Below are 23,277 nucleotides of genomic sequence, written 5' to 3' on the forward strand. Positions count from 1 at the left end.
AGGGAAATAAAAGCCAGCAAGACTTCCAAAAGCAAAATCCCCAAACCTCCTCTCGGGTACCTGGCAGCTGTCAAGGTCAACACAGGAACCTGGTGGAGGGGGGGAAACCCATCCCCGATAAAACCCAGGCAGCTGTGGAGTCTGAGAGTCACAGACCAAGCAGGGCTGCATTTCCAAGGGCGTGCTAGGCACCCTCACGGGCTCATCTTTCCTACTAACGTACAGGTGGTCTGTCTAGACTGTGAAACCAAGCCTGTCTTTTCTGAGTACTGAGTTACTCTTTTTATTTTTTTATTAGTATTATTTGGAGGGCTATTGCGCTTCCCCTCCCTTCCTTATTTATGCAATCAGAGGAAATCACAGCACAGACAGCCACTTCCAAACTCAAGGCCACATGGGCCAATTTCAGATGGATAATTAAATATTGAACAAATGCTGAAATGTCTCTACAGGATCGGGATGGCTAAAAATAACTACCCTGCCACTCCACGCGCGGGCATCTCGGCTGTTCCCTCTCAAATCCCTCCTCCCAGCAACTGTCAAACACAACCTTCCCAGGGAACGGCGGGTGGGGGGCGGAGGAGGGCTGGGAACCGATTCCCCAAACACCTACTTAACAGAAAACAAAACTTCAGCTCCCAGCAAGCTCCTAACGTTCCTGACCAGGAAATACTCTCCCTTTCCTGACATTTAACCAAGTGGCCTCGAGAGGAAGGTGCAGGGGAAATATCACAGCCATTGCTTTTCTTTTAAAAATAGTCAAGAGGCTGCGTGTCATTTCGAAGCAAAACACGTAAGCGGTCGGGGATGTGAGCACATTTGTATCAAGTTACACAGGAATTCAACCCCTATTCCCTCCCGCCAAGAAGACCCTGCAAGGAGCCCAGCTGCCTCAGTGTCCCGATCGGGGCTAACGTTAGGAAAAGCAACAAACGAAATCAACACCAAAATAGGATGCAAAGGGCTGTGGATTCCAGACCTGGATCTCTCCTTAACGTCTGTACATACCTCGGGAAAGTGGCCTTGGTTCTCTGGGCTTCAGTTTCTCCAATTGTCAAGGGGAACAGTTAGCTCCCAGGGCCACACAGGTCAATCCCTCCAACCTCCCCCCATCAGCAGTTGAGCAAAGCAGGCTCCGGGCCTGTCCCTGTGCCACCAGGTTTCAGGAAGCACAGAACGCAACGGGGCAGAGAAAGAGCGCCCAGGAATCAGAGCTCCAGACCTGACCCTTGGAAGCGCGCTTCTACGCGTGAGCTTGCGAGTACGGTGGCCTCGGGTTGAACCTTGCCTCTTCCTCCACACCCTGAGCTCAGTTTCCTCACCTGGCAAAGGGAAGTGATGGCAATGACCCCTACCTCCTAGGAGGGTTGGAAAGGTAAAAGGAGATACGAGATAGTCAGGTGAAGCTCTTGACACAGGGCCTGGCACACAGTCAGCTGGGTAAAAGGAAGCGGTTAGCTTCCTTGTTATTAAATGTGACGAGGATGCGCCAGAAACACAAAGACCAAGAAGCTGACATTCCAGCAGATGAACTTGGGCCTCCGGCCTCCCTCAAGGACCTACACAGCTCTGGGAAGTGGGCCTCAAGCTGTCTGCTGGTCTCCAGGGACCTCACAACACGGGATGCTGAACCCTCAGCACAAAGGAACTTGGTGGAAAAACAGGGCTGAGTCTGTAAGACCTGTGACCTGCCCAGGGAAAGGAGGACATGGCTGGTAGGCATGAATGGGAGCAGGATACAAGGGTGGGGGCCGGGGGAGAGCCCGGGCCTGAGGGATGTTCTGAGTCATCCCAGGCAGACAGAGGGCTCAACGAGCAGGATGGACCCTCCCCACGTCAGATGCCAGTGGGGTCCTTCCCCTGCCTCCCTCCTGAATTACGGTCAGGATTGTGGAAGCGGATGGCTGTGAGCGCTCATAGAGCTGCTGACTGTGCAAATCAGATAGAAGGAGGAGGTGGCCTTATCAAAGGCAAGGCCTAACCTCAGAAGGACCCGCCTGCCCACGGGATAGCGAGGTGGTACGTTCACAAGCCCAGGATGTGGAGCAGGGCAGAGCTGGGCTCCTCCGTTCCTTAGCTGCGTGACGTTGGACAAGGCTCCCACTCTCTGGGACACAGTTTCCTCACCTCTAAAATGAGAATTATGCCAGTATCCCTCTCCAGCATTGCTGTGAGCATTACATCAGGCAAATACAGAGTTCAGCTCACTGCCAACACCGAGCAGGCATGCGGCAAACAGAAGTCATTTGAACTTTATTACACGTCGTGGGAAGGAGTGAAGGTCCACTACCTGAGTTATGTGAAGTTATGTAAAGGCCCAAAGGAGAGATGGTGTCTCAGCAGGAACAGAGGAGGAAACAAGGCAGAAAAAAGTATATGTACAATTTCAGAGGTCTCAGCCTTGGGCTCTTGGAAGGACATTTAAAGACTGGGGGGACCACAAGGTACGACCAGCCCCCACCCTCAGGGCCGTTCTCAGGCTTGTCCAGCCCCTGGGGCCCCAAGATGTTGCCCAGGGGCCTCTCAGTGGGTCTCCCTGAAGCCAGGGTCCCCATGGAGAGGTCCCAGAGCCCGCCCTTCCCTATGGTGGCACCCAGGCCCCTCCCTAGCCATCGCTCCCAGTCAGGAAGCAGCCATGGCAAATCAGCACCCTCCCCAACCATGTTGTTCTCTTCCTGGGGGCCAGAAGCCCTGGGTTCCATACCCCGCTCTGTGAAGGTGGCCCCTCTGTGCCTCAGTGCCCCCCCCCCCCACCGCTGGACGTCAGGGGTTAGATCACTCAGTTGCCAACTTCGAAGTCCTGGGAGGTGACCCCCACCTCAGGAGGTCAGCCCTAGTCCTCCTGGGCACCTCCTGCCCAGGACATTCCTCAGGGGATGCTGGAACGCTCCTGGGAGCCCCCTCCTGAGGCCCCTCACAGACTCCAGCATACCTCGGAAGGAAAGACACCCAGGTGGAGGGGAGTGGGACCACACAGCAGCCACGACACAGGGCCACGCAATGGGGTATGTGTGGGCGTGGAGAAGGAACTGACCATCTAAGGAGAAAACACAGGCCAAGTCTGCAGCGCCCAGGCAGGGCCTGGCATGTGCCTGGACCCCAGGAAAAACTCAGATGAAAACACGAAGAAAAGAATCAAAACCTCCCCTGAGTACAGGGATGGGCATTCCAAGAGGTCTCCCAACATGTGAGGCAGCAGGACAGGATTAGCCCCAATTGACAGATGGGGAAACTGAGGCCCTGGGATGTGCCAGAATCGCATAACCAGCTCATGATCGAGCTGGGACTAGAGTCCGTTTCCCACTAACCACTGCCCGGTACCCCCAAAAGGGCTCTGTGCCCCAGGGCAGCTCAGCAAGCCAGCCTCCCCAACCAACTGGGGGCTTGCCAAGAGCTGGGAGCCTATGCAATTCATCCCCACGTGCCCCTATGCCCAGCACACAGTAGGTGCTCAAGACGTGTTTGCTAGTTGAATGAATGGGTGGACTTCATCCAGGGCAAGAAGAAAACTTGTATTTCCCCAGCAGCCCTGGGGGTACAGGTAGGTCAGACAGACAAAGCTTTTCTTGACCTTGGTGGGGGCAGGTGGGGACGTACCCTGGCTGGTGAGGACCCCCTCGAATTCATGGGCCACGCCCAGCCTTCAAGCGGACCCAGGGGCACAAGGCGCGACCCAAAATGGCCAGATGACGCTTGCCATGCAAACGTCACTGTTCCCACCCTGCCTCTGGCCAGCGTCAAACTTCGTGCCCCCCTCTACCAACAACAGATTCGCTCGGCCCGTTCTTCAGATGGAGAACTCAGGGCGCAGAGGAGGGAAGAGGCTTGCTTACTGCCCTGCTTTGGCCACACCTGGGGGACTGCAGACACTGTCCCTCACTGGCGGCCCCACCAGGGACAGGCTTAGTCTCGAGTCCGCAGCGAGCCCCCTCCCACCACTCCAGAGGGACAGTGGGGGCGGTGGGCAGGGAGCTTCCTCAGAGAGGCGGCAGTCTGGTCACAACCCTCTCCCTGGCTGGGCCAGCTGCGCGTCCCCACCACCAGCCACTTCTTCCCTGCGCTTTCCTGTTTCTGAACAAACACACGCCTGCGTTCTCAGTCATTGTCCTTCCCTGCTTGTGGCAGAGGCCAGAATGGGTGTGGAGCAAGGGCCCAATCAGGGCTGGGATGCTGGGTACCACCACCTCCTTGGGGATCTGATGATGTCATTCTCATGGGACCAAGCCCCACTGCAGATGGGGAGACTGAGGCGTGAGGTCAGAAGGCTCCCCCAGCATGAGTTACCACCTGGGGGGCGGGGGTGTGCTGCCCTCAGGAGGAGGGGCAGCCCTGGAGGCAGAGTCAGGGATCTGGGAGTTTAGTGGAGGAAGGTCAGTGATGCTCTAGCTGCCCCCAACCCGGGTACCTCCACCTCTCACCCTGCCAGGCAGCTCCCAGCCCCCACCCATGACTCCCCATCACTCAAGGGCCTTTATCAGGCCCAAACTACTGCTCCCCGCTATTCCCTTCCACCAACCCAGGCCCTCTGCCACCCCGGGATGAACTCTGCCCACACACCCAAGAGGTTTTCCAACTCCCTGTCTTTGCACAGCTGCTGCTCTGTCCAGAGTAAGGACATCCATAGCTCACACTCAACTGTGGCCCTGGCAGCGCGGGCTTGCACCTTTCCATGCCTTTGCTCTCAGTCTTTAAACAACCCTGCCATCACCACCCCCATTTACCAGACAAGCCCACTGAGGCTTGGAGAGGTAACTGGCCAAAGGATGCCTTTGTGCAGAGCGGGGGCTTGAACTCAGATCTGATTCAACCACTCCCTCTGCCAAAGGAAACTCTACCCATCTGGTGAGCCCAGTCCAAATGTCACCTACTCTGTGAAGCTCTCCCTGATTTCCCCAGATGTAACTTCTGTTCAGGGACAGTCTCCTCCCCCCTCCCTGCAGGCTGGGTGCTCCTTTGAGGCTGGGACACAAAGCAGTGACTCCTGCACAGGCGAGCCTGGGAGCTGGGGCTCAGGCGATGGCCAGACATGTATTGATTGTCTCTGGCCCAGTGAGCTGAGCAGGAGGGGGACTTCGGGTCCTCTCTGTGCCCGCAGGGATGGAGCTGGGCTGAGGTGAAGAGTGAAGGGAAGGTCACACAGGGCATCGAGAAGGGGTGGGGTGAGTACCGGAGGACTCATGGTGACCTGAGCTTAACTGGCCATCTGTACAGCTCCCATTTCTCACAACCTGAACCCATTTCCTCACGGAATCTTCCATGTATCAATACTACTAGCCCCCTTTTACAGCTCAAGAAACTGAGACTCTGAAAAGGGAAAAGACTTGCCCAAAGTCACAGTGCTTGAGCCCAGATCTCTGATCGCCCAGGCCAAGCCTGGAGGGAGGCAGTAGCCAGAGGCCTTTTCAAGGAAGGCAAGGGGGAGGAGATCATAGGCCTTGGGAGACCCTTAAAGACTGAACTCCCAGCACACACATGTGTGCATTCCCAACCTCAGCTTGAACCCTCCCACGAACAGGGAACTCACTACTCCAGGAACTCACCACTTCCTGAGGAAGCCCTGTACATTGTTGTTCAGCCCTGACTGTGGGAAAAGTCTTCCCCATTCTGGGAGAAGCAAATGAACGTATACTGCCTGCCTGCCTCACTTATCCTCATACTGACGAGAAAACTGAGGTTTAGGGGCAACTACAGGGCCCAGGCCACACAACCAGTGCCCGGAGGGGTATTTGACCAGATTCTAAGCACAGATTTGCTCAAACCCCTCTGGGTCAGGCTGGGTCCCGGGCCAGCCTTCCAGATTCCGAAGATAACCTGATGGTGTAAACTCAGCCCAGGTGCCCACTAGGTACTCCCAAGCCCCCTCCTCCCTCCCACCCACGGGCGCGTCAGTGGGCCTGAGCCTTTGCCAGGGACTCCAGCCTCCCCAGGGCCCCTTCGAAGCCTTCCTCCTTCCAGGGGGCCTCCCCCCACCTCCTACCCAGCCATGGAAGGAAGTCCCGGCCCCCACCCAGCCCCCTGGATCACACGCCTTTCCAGCTGTGGATCCTGTTACTGGAAAAAGAAAATGCTGCTCGCACCTCCCCCTCCGGGTCCTGCCTCCTGGCCTTGAAAAGAGAGAAACTCATTTCAAAGGAGGTGGCGCCCACCCACTCAGAGACGTCCTGGACAGATGTTACCCGCCACCACTCCGGTGGAGCCAAGGACCCCGGGATAGGACCCCCTGAGGTCCACCCACGTGCCCCTCCACCCAAGAGGCGGGGGAGTCCACTTAAGTCCCAGAGGAGCGAAGAGGGAGTTGGGGGGAGGTAAGCCGAGAGGCCAGGGCAGTGCAGGCAAGGGGAGGAAAGCCAGGTCGCTCAGGATGGTGATGCCCCTGCTGCTGGGTAAACTGAGGCACGGTGGTCAAAAGTGAGAGGGGGAAGAAAGAAGCTGAACTGCGATCTCCCCTTTGCCTGCCCTTGGCAAGAGGAGACACCGGAGCCTCAGTTTCACCACCAGGGTGGAGGTTGAGGAGAAGCTGGGGGAGTGGGAAACAAGCAGACACAGTTGCGGGCAACCAGAAGGGGCGGCTGAGAGGGTCCGGGGTAAAGAGACAGCAGGAGGACCCAGGGTCGCGGGCATCCCGGGGCATCAGGCGGTGATCCGGCGCTAGGGAGGGCCTGGGGTCAGGGGTCAGGGGTCGGGGTGGCGCCTACCCCTGGCGGGCCGGGTCCGGCTGCGGGAGCGGCTTCTCTGTCGCTGCAGCCGGGGCCGCCTCAGCAGCCGGTAGTAGTAGGAGGGCCTCCCGGTGCTCTTCCTGGCGCCGCCCGCGGACATGCTGCCGCCCGCCGGGCACCGGGCCGGGCCTGGGCGCGCTCACACGGGCCCCATCGCCCGCTCCGGCCGGCCCGGCGGGCGTCCTCGCGTTCTCCCGCGTGCCGCTGCGGCCGCCGCCGAGGCCCGCCGAGGCCGAGGCTGCCCCACAAAGTCGCGCAAACTCCTCCTCCTCCTCCCGCCCTCCCCGGAGCAGCCGGCCCCGCCGCGGGGGCCGGGGACCGGGAGGCCGGACTGGCACGGGCCCGGAAAGTCAGTGCGGGAGAAATCCCGGCCTGGAGTCGGCCAGGCCAGGCGGGCCGGAGTGCCCGGGACCCCAGGCAGGTCCCCAGGACGGCCACCGCCCTCCCCCCCGCGCCTGAGAGCCCGAGCTCCGGGCGCACGCGGCGTCCCACCCCGCCGGCAGGTATAGACAGTGCACACCCGCGTGTGGGCGCTCCCTGGCACTGGGCAGGGCGCAAGGCGACCAGGAGGGCACCGTGCTTCCGAACCGGGAACCCTCGATTAGGGTCCGAATGAGGCCGGTGCCGCAGGGCCGGTTTCCGCCCCAAGCTCACTGGGCTGCGTGTGGATCCGCAAACACACCGTCCAGCACGCCCCCCGCCCCGGCAGGTAGAAAGACTTCTCTTTCACGCAGGATACTCGCCTGTGCTTTAAAAATCGTCCCGTTTGATACGCATGTTACTTTTATATATTTACAATTAGGGTGTATATTTCAAGCACAGATAAAGTAGAGAGAACATAGTGAACACCTATGTATTCCTCAGGTCTTCGCCAAATCAGAACTTTCTGCCCTTTTGATCTAAACCCTCCTCCAAATGAAACACCTCAGATGCTGTGAGGTCTCCCTCCCGCTGGGCATTTACAGCAGTTCTAGCAGGGCTGCGGGCAGGGCAGTACTCTCCCCACTGTAGGGAGAGGAAACCGAGGCTAGAGAAGGGAGGGTGCCAGCTCCCTCTATTGCATCCTGCTGAAAGCTTTCTCCGAGTCATGCACCACCCTCCCCAGCTCAAGAACCATCCATGGCTCCCAGAGTCCAAAAGCTCCAAGTCCAGAGAATCTCTGGTATTTGAGACTCCAGCGATGTATCCTCAATCAAACTACCTCCCAGCCTCACCTCCACTCCCCCGCCCCCCTACTTCTCACTCCTCTTTTCTCTACTCCCAGCAGGGACTGGCCTCCTACTGACTTTTCTCTGCCTGGCCAAAGGCTATTGCTCTAGAGCCCACCTCCTCCAGCCTTCCCTGACCACCCTGGCCATTGGCTGCGGTATCTCTCTCTACCCGCCAGCCTCTGCAGCCGCATTTATTTTTTAAATTATTCTGACAACCACCTGCCTCAGTTCCATCCCTTCAAGTACAGAAGGGGAAACTGAGGCCCTGACAGGAGGTCTGACTTGCCTCAGCGGCAGAGGCAAAGGGTCTTAGCCAGGGCTCTGACAAGCAGTCTTAAGGATGTGTTGGTGGGAGAGTCACGTGTGGGTCCTGAGGGAGTCTGGATGTCCTCCTCCAGCACAGCTGAAAAGGTGCGGCCCTGGAGGGGGCGGGGCAGTCGGCAAGAATCCAGACCAGGTTTTGCACCTCACAAAGGGGACCCCCTCCCTTGCTCCCTCAGCCAGAGGGGAGGGCCCCCAGGTCAGAAGCCTGGATCACAGCTGGAAGCCAGGCGCCTTCCCAGGACTAGGGGGGAGGGGCAGGAGGGGTATTGCTCCTCCAAACCCAGTCTGGGTTGTCAGAAGCTATCAACTCCCCTGGCCCCTCTCCCCAGAGCTCTGGCCAATCCCTGGGGAAGATGGAAAACCACAGGGCCTGCAAGGACCCCATTAGCCTCCTTTGGGTTAAGCATTGCTCTAGCTCATTTTCAGTAGCAGACATCACCAGGAGGCCCTTTTACAAGTGCAGAGGCCCCTGGGAAAAGTAGTACCCAATTCCTCCATCCAGAGGCAACCTGTGGGCCCTCTTAGCGAGCCTCCTCCAGAACACAGGAACCCAGTTCAGAGCCTCCCCATTCAGCTGGGGCTCCCGCAGCCACCTACCCGCACCTTGGCACTTCCAGAAAGAATAACCTCCGAAGCCAGGCCCACCAGTTTTGGGGGGAGGAGGACTCCCAGGAAGTCCAGCTCAGGGTGGGGACACGAATCCTGTTCCCAGGGCCTGGACTTCACGTGGCCCAGTTTCCTCCCCAAAGCAGGAACTCCCTGATTGGCCAGGTCCTAGCCTTCCATGAAGGAGACGAGACACTGATCAAGTGATCGAGCTGATTAAGGCTGGGACAAGTGGTCTTAGTTAGCCTGAGGCCCCCAACTAGCAGATTTAGGTGAGTGTGTGTAGAGGGAAGGGAAAGCAGCCAGGACCTCAGCATCTCACCTGTAAACACAGTTGGCTTCCAGAGGTCTGGCATAGACTCTGTTTATGCTTGGGATTCTCAAGTCGTTCTCTGTGCCTCAGTTTCCCCGCCTACAAGAAGTTACAGACTCCCTAACCTATCTGCCTTGTGGAGGGAGGGTCAGCTAATGAAGAGGAAGAAGGTTTTGCATTTCTGGCCTTCGGATGGGGTGGGCATTGCCAATCACCCAAGCTGAACATCTCCACGGTACCAGCTGGAGGACTGAGTAGGAAAGGGACAGGGTGGGAGGTAGGAGAGGAGGTCCAGGACCCCTGGGATGGGCAGGCAGACAAAGGCTGCTCCCTGCACACCCAGCAGAGCATATGGAATCAATCCCGCTGTGGAGCAAGCCACCCACCTCCTCCCGCTGCCCCTGTGGCCTCCTCCCTTCAAACAGAAGCAGCCCCCCTTCTGGAGACTGCCTAGGCTGGAGGAGGGGCACCTGAAAATGTCTCCCACCCCACCCCGACCACTTCCTGCAACAGACCCCTTCAGGGGCCAGGCCCTGCTGACCTGTGAACCCCGGGCCCTGCAGGGAGGGTAGTCCCATCAGTGGTCTTGTTCTCCCACCTCAGTTTTGCCTCCAGAGGGTCTCCTGAATAGGCCCAGCTCCCACCTCCCCTACCTCCATGCCCCTCAGCCTTCAAATGGCCCCAGCTCATTAAACGTGCCTATTTCTGGGGTTCCTCCAAGACTCTTGATTCAGTGGGTCTGGATGGGGCCTGGAAATATGCCTGTTTAGCAAGTACCAGGCCGGGGGCTGGGGACTAGCTAAATCAGATCCCACCCGACCCCACCACCACCTTCAGTGTCCCTCAGAAGCCCCCAAAGGTGAACGCCCAGAGTACCGAAAAGGACCAAACTCTGTCACAAAGCAGCCAGCCCACTCCATGCACCCTGATCTATCTGCTCTCAGCCCCCTAAGCCTCCAGCCTCTGCCCTGATGGCCAGATGGCTGCCATGACGCTTTCCCTCTGCACCCACCTGGTGAACCCCTTACCCCTCAGGACCCAGCTCAAACATCACCTCTTTAAAGAAGCCTTAGCCCCCAACAGAGACACCCCCCATCCCCGCCACACACGACCGGTTAGATTTGAACAATGAGGACACAGGAGAAGACCAGAGAGGGATGGACCCAAAGAATTTCCCTGCAGGCAGAGGACCATTGGCATCGAGGTCTGGAGGAGAATTACACCCTGTTGGGCTGGAAGTCCAGGTAAACCGGAGGCCAGGCCAGGGCTGGGTCAGGAGGGGTCAGATGCAGGGAGGGGACCAGCCCAGTGCAGTCTCACATCTGTTAGGTTTACAGTCAGTGAGGAAGGAGCAAAAAAAGCATATAGTCAGAATTACCCTTGAAAAGCCGTAAATTGCCCATCCAGGACAGTGTTTCCTCCAGCGTAAAGTCAGATCACCTATTTCTTCAGCTTCGCGCAAAGCAGAAGGGCCTGACCTTTCCAGAAGGGCCATTTTTGTGCAGGAGGAAAACAACAGCAATAATGAACATTATCTAACACATGACTCCACTCAGGGAGGAGAGATGCTCACGCCTGGAGGGGACCACAGAGTCCAAGACCTCTAACATAGGAAGGTTATAAGTTTGGCCTCGAAAAGGCTGTCAGAGGGTGAAGTTTGGATTTAATAGCAATAAACTGTGTTCAGAATTTACTGTCTGCATTATCTATGCACATTATCTCATTTAACGTATGAGGCAGATGGTCACCACCTTCATTTTACAGAAATTATTGGGGGCACAGAGAGGGTAAGTAATTTCCCTAAGGTCACACTGCTTGCACTAGGAGTCAGGATTTGAACTCAGGCAGGCTGGAAAGAGCAAAGGTCTTAAGACTGAGCAGGACTTAATGCAGAGATGGAGGAGGGGCAACAGCCTGGAATTTCCCTTAAAAGCCAGCTTTGACAAGGAACAGGAGGAGGCGAGAAGGGAAGGAGTCCTGACAGGGGAAACACCGGAGCCCACCAGGCTCCACACAATGGGTGTCTGGAGGGCTCAGACCTGTCAGGTTTCCTGTCGGGACGAGGCTGGGCAGTGGCGACCAGGGGAAGTCCCCAGCTAGGCAGCCCTGCACACATCCGCCTCCCAGGCTGGTCTCAAGCTTTGAGTCGCTGGAGCCCTGGGCAGGGTGTGGGTGGGAGTGCTGCGGGACATTCACGGTTAAGGTCATGGGCCTCTGCCATGGGAGGTGGCCTGTCTGGCAGGCAATGACGGCTTCCTGTGTCCACTGTTCGTCCGGGAATGAGGTTGGACCACGTATAGGACCTTCATTCAGATGGGGCGGGCTGGAGCGGGGGATCTCCGACATGGCGGAAGGTGGAGACAAGCCCGAGAGGTCAAGCTCGAGTGCTCGAGGCCCAACTAGGTGTCCACCACCCCCACCAGCCCCTGGACTTCCTAAAGCCATCAACAAATTTAATGACATCCTTCACAGAAAATGGCCCACTCAGGGCGGCGATGATCCCGGGCTTAGCGGGCCCTGCCCCTCTTAACACAGGCAGAACTAGGGAAGCAATCAGGCGCGGACATTGGAACACACACAGACAGAGCCTCGGGGAATGCGAGTGTTTTTTTGAAATCAAGTCACCCGAAACTGGGCTAAGGGTGAACCCTCGGGAGAGGCAGGGCTCTAATAGGGTGGAAGGCCAGTGGGTGGGGTCATTGTTTCTTTGGGCACTGCGTAACTCAAAGAAAGCCCTTGCCATCTCTGGGCCTGAGGTTTCACATGTTAAATAAAGACGAGTTATCTCTGCCCAACTCACCTCCATGGATCCCATCAGGATCTAGAAACTTCCTCCAGTCCCAAACCACCACCTCCTGCCCTCCAGAAGCCCAGAGAAGAGGATATATCTCCCTCACACATGACAACAGCCCGTCATTAAAATCCTGGAAGGTCAGGTTTAGAAGGAAACTTCAGAGCAGGTGATGGAAGCTGGGGCCCTATAGGACAGCCACTTGGCCAGAGGAGCCTGCCTAATTCATCGCAAGCCGGGGTCTGGCATCAATTCTCGAAACATGGAGGGTCTGATGGCCCCTCCCACCCCAGCAGTCAGGGTGGAGCAACAACACTCCCCGCAGATGGGGCAGTGAGGCCACGGGAGGGAGGGACTCCCCCGAGGTCACACATGAGAGTTGGGGGTCAGTCCACCTCGGGACTGAAAGAGATGCCAAGACCCCCTTTCCCTCTCAGTTACCTGGACCACCCCTCCCAGATGCCTGATGCGTTCTGGCCACAGGTGCCCTGCCTTCCACTCCCACTGCTCCAAAGCTCAGGGCTCCAATCCTGTGGCTGGGAGAGGCAGGGATCCACTCTCCAGGCTGAGCCCCAGACCCCCCTTCTTACCCCCACCCTAGCAGCCGGCATTTCAGCCCAGATGGCCTGGCCTGGAGCGACTCTCTCTGCGTACTTCCTCTCCTGCCCTGACCCAGAAACGCTGCCAATCTCCAGGTGGGCCCACAGCTCCTCTTTCTCCCAGCCCAGCCTGGGGCCGAGGCTCCAGGTCTCCAGCCTCCTTCCTCCCCTTCCAGCTGATGGGGCCAGACAGCTCCACACCCACTGGGCGACAGGAGGGGGTGGCATATGGTCCCAGGGTGAGGTCAGAGAGCCCCCTCCCTTCCCAGGCAGACCTTCCTGGTCATCTGTGAACCACTTCGTGGTTGGCACTGGCCTGGGTTCTGGGGGGAGGGGTCTCGCTCCACCCCTACAGATTCCACTGAAGAGGACAGATGAACCAGCCCAGTAGCCAGCTCCTAGGAAGCTTCCATCTTGGCAGGGAGCTGAAAGAGTATGGGATTTGGAGTGAGGAATCAGCACTTCTTGGCTGCGTGACCTCAGCTTACTACCTTTACCTCTCTGTGCCTCTTGTTTCCTCAACTATGGAGTGGGCATGATGATACTTACACTTTGTAAGGTTGTGGAAGGTCAGATAGCATAGTGAGTCAAAGCCTTGTGGACAAACTGGCTCACATCTGCCCCCTCCAGCCTATTTATTTCCTCACGAATCTGTGGGCTCCTTGAGAGCAGAACAGCCAGAGCTGGTCAGCACAGTTACTGGCCCAGAGCAGGCTCTCAGTAAGACTGACTGGGAGAGATAGTGGCAGTGTTTGGGAAAAGTGGCTGAGTCCATCTGATCTGGAGTCAGCACTGAGGGAATTTGGAAGAGGGAGAAATCCTGGAAGACCGCCTGGAGGAAGAGTCATTTGTACTGAGCTAGAAGGCTAAGTAGGAGTTGACTGAGTAGAGAGCAGAGGAGGAACAGGCAGCATGAGCAAAGACCCAAAGATGGAAACCAGCAAGGCATATACTGGGGGCAGCATATAAAACTGTGAGGCTGGAACAGAGGATGAGAAGAGGGACTGGGGCGCAGGCTATATGGGGTATGTAAGGGTGAGATCAGGGAGAAGAGATGGGGAGATAGATCCAAGTAGCGGTGAGGCCCAGACAGCCCCTCCAAAGGGGAGAAGTAAAGTGGTAATGAGGGAACCCTGGCCAAGGAGGCAGAGGATCAGGGCTCCAGGCCTAGCTGTGCTGCTGTGTGGCTGCGTGACTTTGAATAAGTCACAGCCCTCTCTGATCCTCACTCTGCAACTGAAAGGAGAGGCTGGCTCCATGAGGCAGGCCTGCAGGGGTGGGGCTAGGCTAGATGCCCATGAACTACAGTGAGAGCATTCAGAGTTTCCTAGCAGGTTTCTTGAGGAACCACTGGCTAAGATGGTTATAGATGAGACTGGACACCCTTCTAATCCTTGAAGGTGACACACATGGCCCCACCTCAGGGCCTTTGCATATTCTGTTCTTCTACCTCACACACTTACCCCAGACCTTCAGATGTCAGCTCCTTCCTTCCATTCAGGCCTCAGCTCAAATATCACATCCTCTGAGGCCTCCCTGGCCACCTTATCTCACGTACCTCTGCCCCAATCCCCACACCCTATCCCACTGCCTTGTTTTATTTTCTTCTACTTATCGCTTCCCGAAACTATCTTATCTGTGCATTCTGCTGTTCACTAATTGTCTTCCCCCAAACTTTAATGAGGGCAGGGGCCTTGTTAGTCCTGTCCCAGGCATGTCCCTAGTGTGCACAGCAGCACTCAATAAACATTTGATGAATGAGGTGAATGAAGGGAGCTGGGCTCAAAGCCCTCCTTCTTTTTTTTTTTTTGCGGTACGCGGGCCTCTCACTGTTGTGGCCTCTCCCGTTGCGGAGCGCAGGCTCTGGACGCGCAGGCTCAGCGGCCATGGCTCACGGGCCCAGCCACTCCGCGGCATGTGGGATCTTCCCGGATCGGGGCACGAACCCGCGTCCCCTGCATCGGCAGGCGGACTCTCAACCACTGCGCCACCAGGGAAGCCCCCCCCCCGCTTCTTTTTTAAAGAAGGGAACCAGGGGCAAGGGACTTCACCTCTCTGGGCCTGGGTTTCCTCCATGTGACATGTGGACAACGAGCTACAGTTTACTTTCAAGCAGCAGCCTGGGGCTGGTCGGGAGGTCAGGATGTAAGTCCTGACTCCATGCAAGAGCTGGCGCAGAAGAAATGAATGGATGAATAAATGCCTTTGCTTTGCTGTGTGCCTTTGAGCAAGTCCCCTCCTGTTCATAGGCCCAGCTTCCCCTCCTAGAAAATGGAGTTGCCTGGGTGGTCTTTCAGGACCCCTGGGCACTGACACTCAGAGCTTCTGTGCCCAGTCTGGAACACACATGGGAGCCACAGCAGGTGTTAGAGGAAGGGCAGGCTATGCCAGTGCCATGGTTCTCGCACTTACTGGCTTTTCCTGGAGATCCCACCCAGCCCATAGCTGGCATCCTGAGGCTGTGTAGGTGAGAATTAAATGTAGCTTCTGCAACCTGTCACCCCTCAACTCCCCTTGAGAGTGAGAACAATGCCAGCCCTGCCCCCACCGTAGGAACACCATTTTGTCTGGAAATTCCACCACGGGGGAGGAGGAAGGGCTGGGGCCCTAGAATTTTTGTGCCTGCTCAAACAGGAAGTAGCTGAAAGTTTGGGGCCAAGGAAAACAAGTTCAAGGTCATCCTGGAAATCAGTCCCTGTTCCCCCTATGGTTAGGGACTTGCCCCTTTCCCCAGGTGGGGCTCTCCTGGTAATTAATGATTAGCAAAGTGTGGAGCGGGGATGGTCCAGGACCACAGGCAAAGGCCTAAGAGAAGGTGAAATTCATCCAGCCTCATCTGGCATACCCTGGATGACAGGGAGCTCACTACTGAACTGGCCCCCTGTCCTCAGAAAGTCTGAAAGTGAAGATGCCTTCCCATAACTAGGACTTGCAGGAGACCTTTAGGAATCTAGTGGTCATCCTACTGCCTACTCATGGCTCAGAGGGCTTATGACTTGCCCAGGGTAACCCAGACACCCCCAGCTACTCCCTCAGTTTCCAGCAGCAAATGAAGCTGTTACAGGGACAAGTAAGGAGGAGCCAGCAGGAGAGCTGGCGCCAGAGCCTGGGCTTCAGCCCCACCCCACATCCCTGCTGGCTAAAATGCCAGGGCTTGTGGGGGGGAGGGCGGTGACCTCTGGCTGGCCTTTATTAGAAAGCCCAGAGGACATGGGAAGGGGCCCTGCATTGATCCCAGTCCCACTGAGGGCCCTAGGGAAGCAGCCTGGGTTACAGAGTCCTTAACACAGCCCCTCTGACACCTCGGCCTTCTCTTGCCCTGTAGCCCCTGCCCCAGGAAACTGCAAGGCAGCTTCAGAATTTTCTGGGCCTGCTCTCTCTGACTTCATGTTTCTTGTGTCCTCCTGGTGCCCCCTCTCTCGTACCCACCCCCTTACACGGCCTCCTGTGCATGTACAGACCTGCCTTCCCACTCAAGCCCTTTGGTGGGCTCCTTCCACGCCCTACCGGGCCAGGCCCACAGAGCTGCCTGGAGCCCTCGGGAGATGCTGGCCGGTGCTGCCCCCTGCCGGTCTGCAGAGCTCTGGGAAAAAGCCTTCTTGGCCCTGGCAGGACCGACCATGAGGAGGCCCAGCCTAGGACTCCCAGGGCTCCGGGGATGTGCCCCCCCCCGAGGACCCCAGAGTGGCCTGGCACAGGGTCCCAGTCTGCTGAGTGACTTAGACAAGCCTTGCCCACCCCCTCTCTGCCCTGTTCCCAGCGGTGCAAAGCGGGTGGAGCAGAACCTCAGTTCTCGGACTTCAAGCCACTTCAGTCCCCTGGGGAGCATGTTAACATGCAGATGCCCAGGCCCACCAGGGAGAGTCTGGTTTAGCTGGCCTGGGAAGAACCCAGGAATCTGCATTTTAACCAGCAGTGGTTGGGCCCACACTGGCCTACATACTGCTCTCTCTCAGGGCCCCCGGCTCTACATGGAGGCTTCTGGGAGTCCAGCCCCTGACAGGGTTACCAGCCTGTTACAACTGCAGCCTCTTCCCTTTCTCAGCACCTGCGTGTGGCAAGCAGGCAGGGGTTCCCGGCCTCACAGTACAGATGGGCAAACTGAGGCTCAGAAAAGAGGCTAGTTTGGCCCTGTCCCATGATGAAACTCCCCGCTTCCACCTCCCTCTCTGGGCCCCCCAAACGCGGTCTAGATTCTGGGGCCCAGAAGGTCAGTTCAGGCCAGGCAGCAGCACTGACTGGCCCCCTTTGTCCTGGTCTCTGTGCCCTCTGACCTTGCCGGGTCCTAGGCTGATTAAAATATCCCCTTACAGCCCCGATAGGCCTGGTGTCTTCTTACAGGCTGGAAGGGACGCAGTCCCATCGGAGGCATCACTGCCAGCTTGGCCGTCCTCAGGAGCTGGATACTGCTGGCATAATGAGATCAGAGAGCCTTCGCCCAAAGTGTCTGCAAAGACCGGCCTGGAGAAACCGAGGCCCAGAGAGGGGAGAGCCTTGCCTAAGGTCACACAGGACACAGTTATTAACCCCATTATAGCCACTTACTCTCTGCTGGGCCATATTAATTCAGCAAGTCTTTATCCCAATCCTAAGAGGTGGACATTGTTACTCTCCCATTTTACAGGCATAGATAACTGCCAGGACTCGATCTCATGCAGCTTGGCCCTTGATGATGACCCTGTGCTGCCACAAATGGTCTCCCCTTACCTGTCCTCAGGTAATTCACCTGCTAGCCCCTTTTCAGACACCAAGAAGACAGAGCCATTTGTAAAAAAAAGGTGACCTGTAGCAGTAAGGCCAGGGCCTTGGCTTCCAGTCCCAGCGGGCGGGGGGTGGGGGGCGGCGTGGTCAGTGGGTGCTGCCCCAGGCCCCTCCCCGCCCTCACCTCTCAGCACTCCCTACACCTACCCCTCCTCAGCCGCACGGGTCCCGGCCTCCCACCACTTCTCTCCTTCGTGGCTTTGCTCCTACCGTTCCCACTCCCAGGACACAGGACATGGGGCAGGCTTCCCCGGCTCCCAGCCCCACTGTGAAGTGGGTTATTGCTAGCCCCACATTCTAGCTTGAGTCTGTCCACCTCTCTCCTCTTCACCGCCACTACCTGCATCCAGGTCACTGCCACCTCTAGCTTTGGGGACTCCCACAGCCCCTAACTGGTCCCCCCAGATCCTCTCTGGCCCTCCCGAGTCTATTTTCCACAAAGCAGCCCGAGTGAGCATTTTCAAAGCTGCCCTCTCCCCCAGCCACCTTGGCCTTCCTGGCCTTTGGACACTCTGTCTGGCTCATTCACACCTCCCACGGCTCCCCCTTCCCCCCTGCCCCCATCCGGGCTGTCCTGAGCCACCTGGTCTCAGAGTGGGGACTCACTCTTCCCTTCCAGAGAACACATCCCCCTTCCCTCTCCAAACTCGCTGCTTCCTGAGTCATTTTCTCCGGGCCCCTGCACCTTTCCTCCAGGGAGCCCATCGCATTGTGCCATGACATCTATTTTTTGATGAGTCATCTCACATCTGTCTCTCCTGGTGCATTGCTCCCCCGAGGGTCAGGTCCCGTCTGCCTGGCTCACCGTCATGACCCCAGTGCCCCGGCCGGCTCTGACACATGGTCATTGTCAGTCAAGGGGAGGGGGAGGGCGTCATCGGCGTTGGAGCCCCCAGACCTCTGGGCCTCAGTATACCATGACGCCCCAGGGCTCACAGCAAAATGGGGACGCATGGCCTCCGGCCCCGCCCCAAACAAGTCACAGCTCAGGACTTAATTCTCCTCCCCAGTAGGTTTTGCGTTTTCATTCTGTGATTTATAGCCCATTCAATAAATTTCCCCCATTATCTTTCACGTGCAGCGCGCTGCCTTTCTGCCATTTAATAATGCATTTGGCTCGCCAGGCCTCTCCCTGGAGAAATTGAAGGCTTGGCTCCGATGCGGGAGCAGGCCCACAAGGCCGCCAGGGATTCCGGGGGCTCCTTTTCAGACCCAAACCTTGAGCAGGTCTGAGCCTCACACTCAGGGCTAACTGGGCAGGGGCCCAACGCCTCCCCCCTCCCTCCTCCCCTGTGGCAGGGAAGCTTGGCAGCGAGAATGAAGGCTCAGATGTCCGGGGCCCACTGGGACCCTAGTGGCCAGTTTTAGGGCTGAGTAGGAGACTGGTGCTTCCCCCAACCAGCCTCAGTGGTTTCCAGAAGCTCCACAGCCATGATCTTAATCTCCCTCTCCGACTCCCCAGGCAACACAGGAACCCATCAGACCCGCTTCACACATGAAGAGACTTCTCTGAAATACAGGGAGACTGCAGCCCAGCCTTGCCTACCCCACTGGGTGCTTGCCAGGTTCAGGCGCGGCCAGCGGAGATTTCTGAGGGTAGCCTCTGTGCTGGCACTGTACCCAGTGCTTGACTTGAACTGTCTCACCCACAACAAACTTTAGAAGCAGAAGGTACTATTATGCCTATCTTATGGATGGGGAAATCAAACCTCAGAAAGAAGCAACTTCCCTGGGATTATTCGGGAAGAAAATGGCAGTGCCCCGGAGGAATTGCTCCTGGAGTGAGGGATGAGAAGGGTCTAGAGGCTCCAGGGAGCACACAGCTCCAGCCAGAGCTACCCACCAAAAACACAAAGCGGCAGAGAGGCAGGGAGAGCTCAGGGCCGTAAGGTCCAACAGCTCAGGGGTTTGATTCTACCCCTGGGCGTCCTCAGCTGTGTGACTGGGGCAAAGTCCCTTAACCTCTCTGGGCCTCATCTCCCCCATCTGTAGGATAGGAATACCGTCCTCCCAGGACTGTCACGGGACTTGCATGAGGCAACACGTGGGAAGGTGCCTTGTAAACTGTCCGGTCCTGGGCCGCGTCACTTTTGCATGTTAGGACAGTGGCATGAGACATCATGCAAAGACCTGCAGAAAACCCTTGGGCTCCTCTAGGCAAAGTGTAACCGGCAGCTCTGAACCATGCAGGGATGTGGCCACACAACACAGGCTCCTTCTCAGGCCACAAGATGCGTACGTCACTCTGGTACCAGGCACCTCCCACCCAGACTTGGGAGAAACTGGGCGGCGCTGCCCGGCTGGCTGGGGTGTGTTGGGCAGGGGGGCGCTCCAGGCTAGCCCGGGCCAGGCCTGCCCCCGCCATCCCCTTCCCCAGCCCTCAGCTACTAGGTCTGCTTTCCTCCTCCCTCTTGTTCCTGGAAGTTTCTGCTTCCACTTGAGAGTTTCCGTGGCAACCACCTCTCTTCCTTTGATTGTTTTCCTCTCCTCAGTCACTTCACCCTCTTAACAAGCAAGTTCCTCTCTTCTTTCCGCTAAAGGGAGGATCACAGTGGGTTGGGGCAGGAGGTCTGGCCAGGAGAAAGAGAGCAGAGAGGGACGGGGCTGGGAAGGGAGAGGTGACCCCTGGGGTGCAGCCAGGGCGCTGGTGCAGCCACGGTTTGCCCTCGCGTGACCTCGGGGTCTGAGACTGCCCACAGGGTCCTCCACGGGGGGCTTCCTTAAAGGTGGCTCTCCTGCTCGGAGGGCGAGCCTGGCTCTGCAGGGGAGGCTGAGGGCGCACAGTCGAGGCTTTTCAAGGTGGCTGGGCCTCCATCTGCTTCCCACTGTCTTGTCTTCACTCACAGATGCCCCGCATTTGGACGGCCTCCACACCCAGGCCCCACGCTGCTTCGGCGCGCCCTTCCTTTCGCGGGGCCCGGCTCCAAAGTACCCCCCACCCCAGTAAGGCCCCGCCCTCCCAGCACCCGCAGCCCGTCAGTCAGAGCTTCTCTCCTCCGCTGTGTCCATCCTAACCCTTCTCCCAGGCAGCCTTCTGCCCTGCAAGGCAGGGCACCTGGACAGCAAAGCCAATGTCCCCCTGGCTCCATCTCCAAGCAGGTCCACAGGAGGCCGCGCTGAACCTACAGCCAGAGAGACCGGGGCTTCAGGCTTGGGTCCACCCCCAGCTAGCTACGGGCCCTTCACAAGTTTGCTCCAGAACTTGATGTTCCCTGTGGTCAAACATGGATGGAATTCACTTCCTCCCAGGCCGCTGGAGGCCGAAATGAGTTTTGTGGGTCTGAAAGAGCTTGGAAAATTCTGAAGAGTTGCACCAAGTCCAGGATTATTTTTAGACACTGAATTAGTGCCGTCCAATGAATAGCCCAGAGGCCTCCTTGACCCCTCGGCTCTCGCGGCTCTCCCTCTTCACCTGCCCACCTCCTGAGGCAGGTACTGCGTCCGCACCACAGTCAACGGCCAGCAGCTTCCCTGACACACACACACACACACACACACACACACAGCAGCAGCGGCAGGTTGGCTGAGGGGGCCTCTGAGGCCCCAGTCAGCTGGGAGCCCACGTGCTGGGGGCAGGGCTGGGGCAGGAGGCAACACCCGAAGGGGCTCCCCAGCCGAGCAGGCTGTCCACCGCCTTCCCCCGTTCCACTGCCTGCTTCCTTTCCACGCCCGCCCCTGAGGCTGGACCACCAGGACCCTTCCCTCATGGGCTGCGAGGCTCCCCCGTAATACCCGCCAGAAGCGCTCTCCCCAGAGAAAGGTCCCCTCCTCCCCTTCCCCCGGGGCCCCCCCGTCCTTTCTCTGGTGCTGACAGAGCACTTCACCCCCACTGCCCGCCCAGCCTCAGACCTACACGTCACCCCTTACAAGCTGCTCACAGAGGCTGCGCCTGCCCAGGCTTGTGCTAGGATGGGGCTGGTTTCCAAGCGCAAGGGGATGCCTGGGGCCACGGTGGCTCTGGGAGGGGTTCATGTGTACACTTGAGGGCCATTTCTCCTCCCTCCAAAGACCTGCAGAATCAGAGGGATTTGAGCAGGCTCAGAGGAAAAGGAATAAAGAGTGTGAAATGTCAGAACCAAGTGGGTAAAGACAGGCCCAGCTGTGGCCAGCCAGGGACTCTCTTCTGCTTCCCCTTCTGTCTCCGATCTGCTCCCAGTTCAAGAGTCCAGATTCCCACAACTGACATTGGGAAACCAGGCCATTCAGCTCCCACACTGGGGTGCATGGGGGACACATCCCAGGAGCTGGCATTCGAAAACCCATGCAAGTACTGGCACGGTCCTGGGAGGGACACTGTGTGGGCCCAAGGGGGCTCCGACACAGTCCCTGTCCTCAGGGAGCCGACAGTCTGGTGGGACACGTGACCTCCCACAGGGACCCACCGACAAGAAACCAAGGCAGAGGAAGCATGAGGAAGGGAGTAACTAATTCTGACTGACAGGGCAGGGAGAAATCAAGGAAGGCTTCACGGAGGAGGTAGCATCTGGGCCAGGCCTTTGAGAAGGATTCCAACAGGCAGATGGTGTTGGGGAAGGGAGGGAACCCACTGAGGTTTAGCAGCAGCCTGGGAACCACAGAGAGACTTAACTTGGCTTCCCTTTTCCAAATGCCACGTGGTTTGACCATGGTGAGGGCTCGGGCCAAGAGGATGCTGGCCCTGTATGGAATTAACTGGGCCTCTTAGGCCAGGCAGGCGGTAAGTCCCCCATGATGGCCCAGAAAGAGGCACTTTCCAGGCTGGTTCCTGAGACCAGAGCCTAGAGCAATGTCTGTTCTGGTCACTGGTGTCATGGGGCAATGGCCCAAGAGTGCAGAATGGGGTGGGGACGTAGAACCTGCCGGGTCTTAAAAGCCCTAAAGAAAAGAGTCTCCTCGAGTTCCCTGAGCAGCCCATTCCGGGATTTCACACCGCCCCGCGGTCAGCCAGGAAGTTCTTCCCCTATCTAACCTACATCTCTCTTGCTGAAATGTACACCCACCTTGCTGGGGAGACACAGGATTCACAAAGCACAGAGGCTGAAATGCCTCACCAGCCACTCCGTCTGCGGCCAAGGTGGGAGTGGGGGTGGGTCAGTGGGCACAGCTCTGACAAGAGAGGACAGGGCCCCGTTTGTGTGCATAATTAATCTACAGGCCTGAGGAGGGCCAAGCGAGTGGGAACGTCCTCTCCCTGGGCCTCGGAAGCTTCCCTGACCCAATTTAGAAGCCGCGTTTATTGTGTTGCTCATGTCAAACCTTCCCAATGAAGTCTCTGTTCCCAGCGTGCTCATGAATTTTCCGGGGCTTTAACAGCGTACAATCTGAGAACGATTCATTAAGAAGATTAACCCCTCCCCCCAAATATGCTTCCGCGTGCTCTACAAAACGGGGCAAACTTATTCTCCGGCATCAGCAGGCTCCCACTGCCCGGAGCAGCGCAATCCCTCAGAGGGGTGAAAGCTAGGCCCCCTCGAGCCGGGAGGGAGGGAAGCCATGTGGGCAGTGGGAGACCCCGTGAGGGTCCAGGGTGAGCGTGGGAAGGTGCGAATGGAATGCCAGGACCCCAAGGCCCAGCCGCAGAGCGAGCAGGGCCCGTGTTCCAAGACCCCGTCTTCCTCCCTCGCCAGCTTTACCCAGGGCATCCCTGCTTGGGGTGGGGGGTGGGAGGGCTGGGACCCTGGGCTCCCAGCTGAATGCTGGTCTAGAGACTTCTGCTCCGGGACTTGGAAACAAAGAGGGGCTCCTAACGTCACTCCCTGAGCACCCCTCTCTTTTGCCACATCTTCCCGACACTGGGACCTCCCAGACGGAAGGAACTCTGGTCAGATGCCACCAGAGGTGTCAGAAATAAACGCAACTTGCGCTTGATCCTTCCTGAAAGACTACACTTGAGGCGCCAGAGCAGGCCTTGCCGAGGGACAGCTGGACAGAGGAGGTGAAGACAGGAGAAGGGGCAGCTGCCCCAGCTCTTTGGAAC

The 23,277-nt window shown here is 57.8% G+C and overlaps 1 protein-coding gene across 13 annotated transcripts in view; it reads right to left on the reverse strand.

The window, feature by feature from the left end:
• The window catches only part of DAB2IP (DAB2 interacting protein), a 170,335-nt gene that overhangs the window by 119,399 nt on the left and 27,659 nt on the right, over positions 1 to 23,277 (reverse strand). For 3 of the 13 annotated variants that reach the window (XR_003432514.1, XR_003432515.1, XM_027104973.1), the window contains exon 1: positions 6,696 to 8,175. The exons of 2 other annotated variants lie outside the window; for them this stretch is intronic. Coding sequence is in view for 9 of the 11 variants with exons in the window: in XM_027104973.1 (XP_026960774.1) it covers positions 6,696 to 6,816 (121 nt within the window). In the remaining 2 variants the exon portion in view is untranslated. Of the gene's footprint in view, positions 1 to 6,695; positions 8,176 to 23,277 lie in introns of those variants that run through there. 8 more of the 13 variants (XM_027104972.1, XM_027104975.1, XM_027104971.1 and 5 more) reach the window with 4 other exon arrangements.

The sequence above is a fragment of the Aethalodelphis obliquidens genome, unplaced genomic scaffold, assembly GCF_003676395.1.
Source record: "Aethalodelphis obliquidens isolate GAN/ISIS:26980383/991018 unplaced genomic scaffold, ASM367639v1 scaffold7, whole genome shotgun sequence".
In the NCBI taxonomy this organism is placed as follows: domain Eukaryota; kingdom Metazoa; phylum Chordata; class Mammalia; order Artiodactyla; family Delphinidae; genus Aethalodelphis; species Aethalodelphis obliquidens.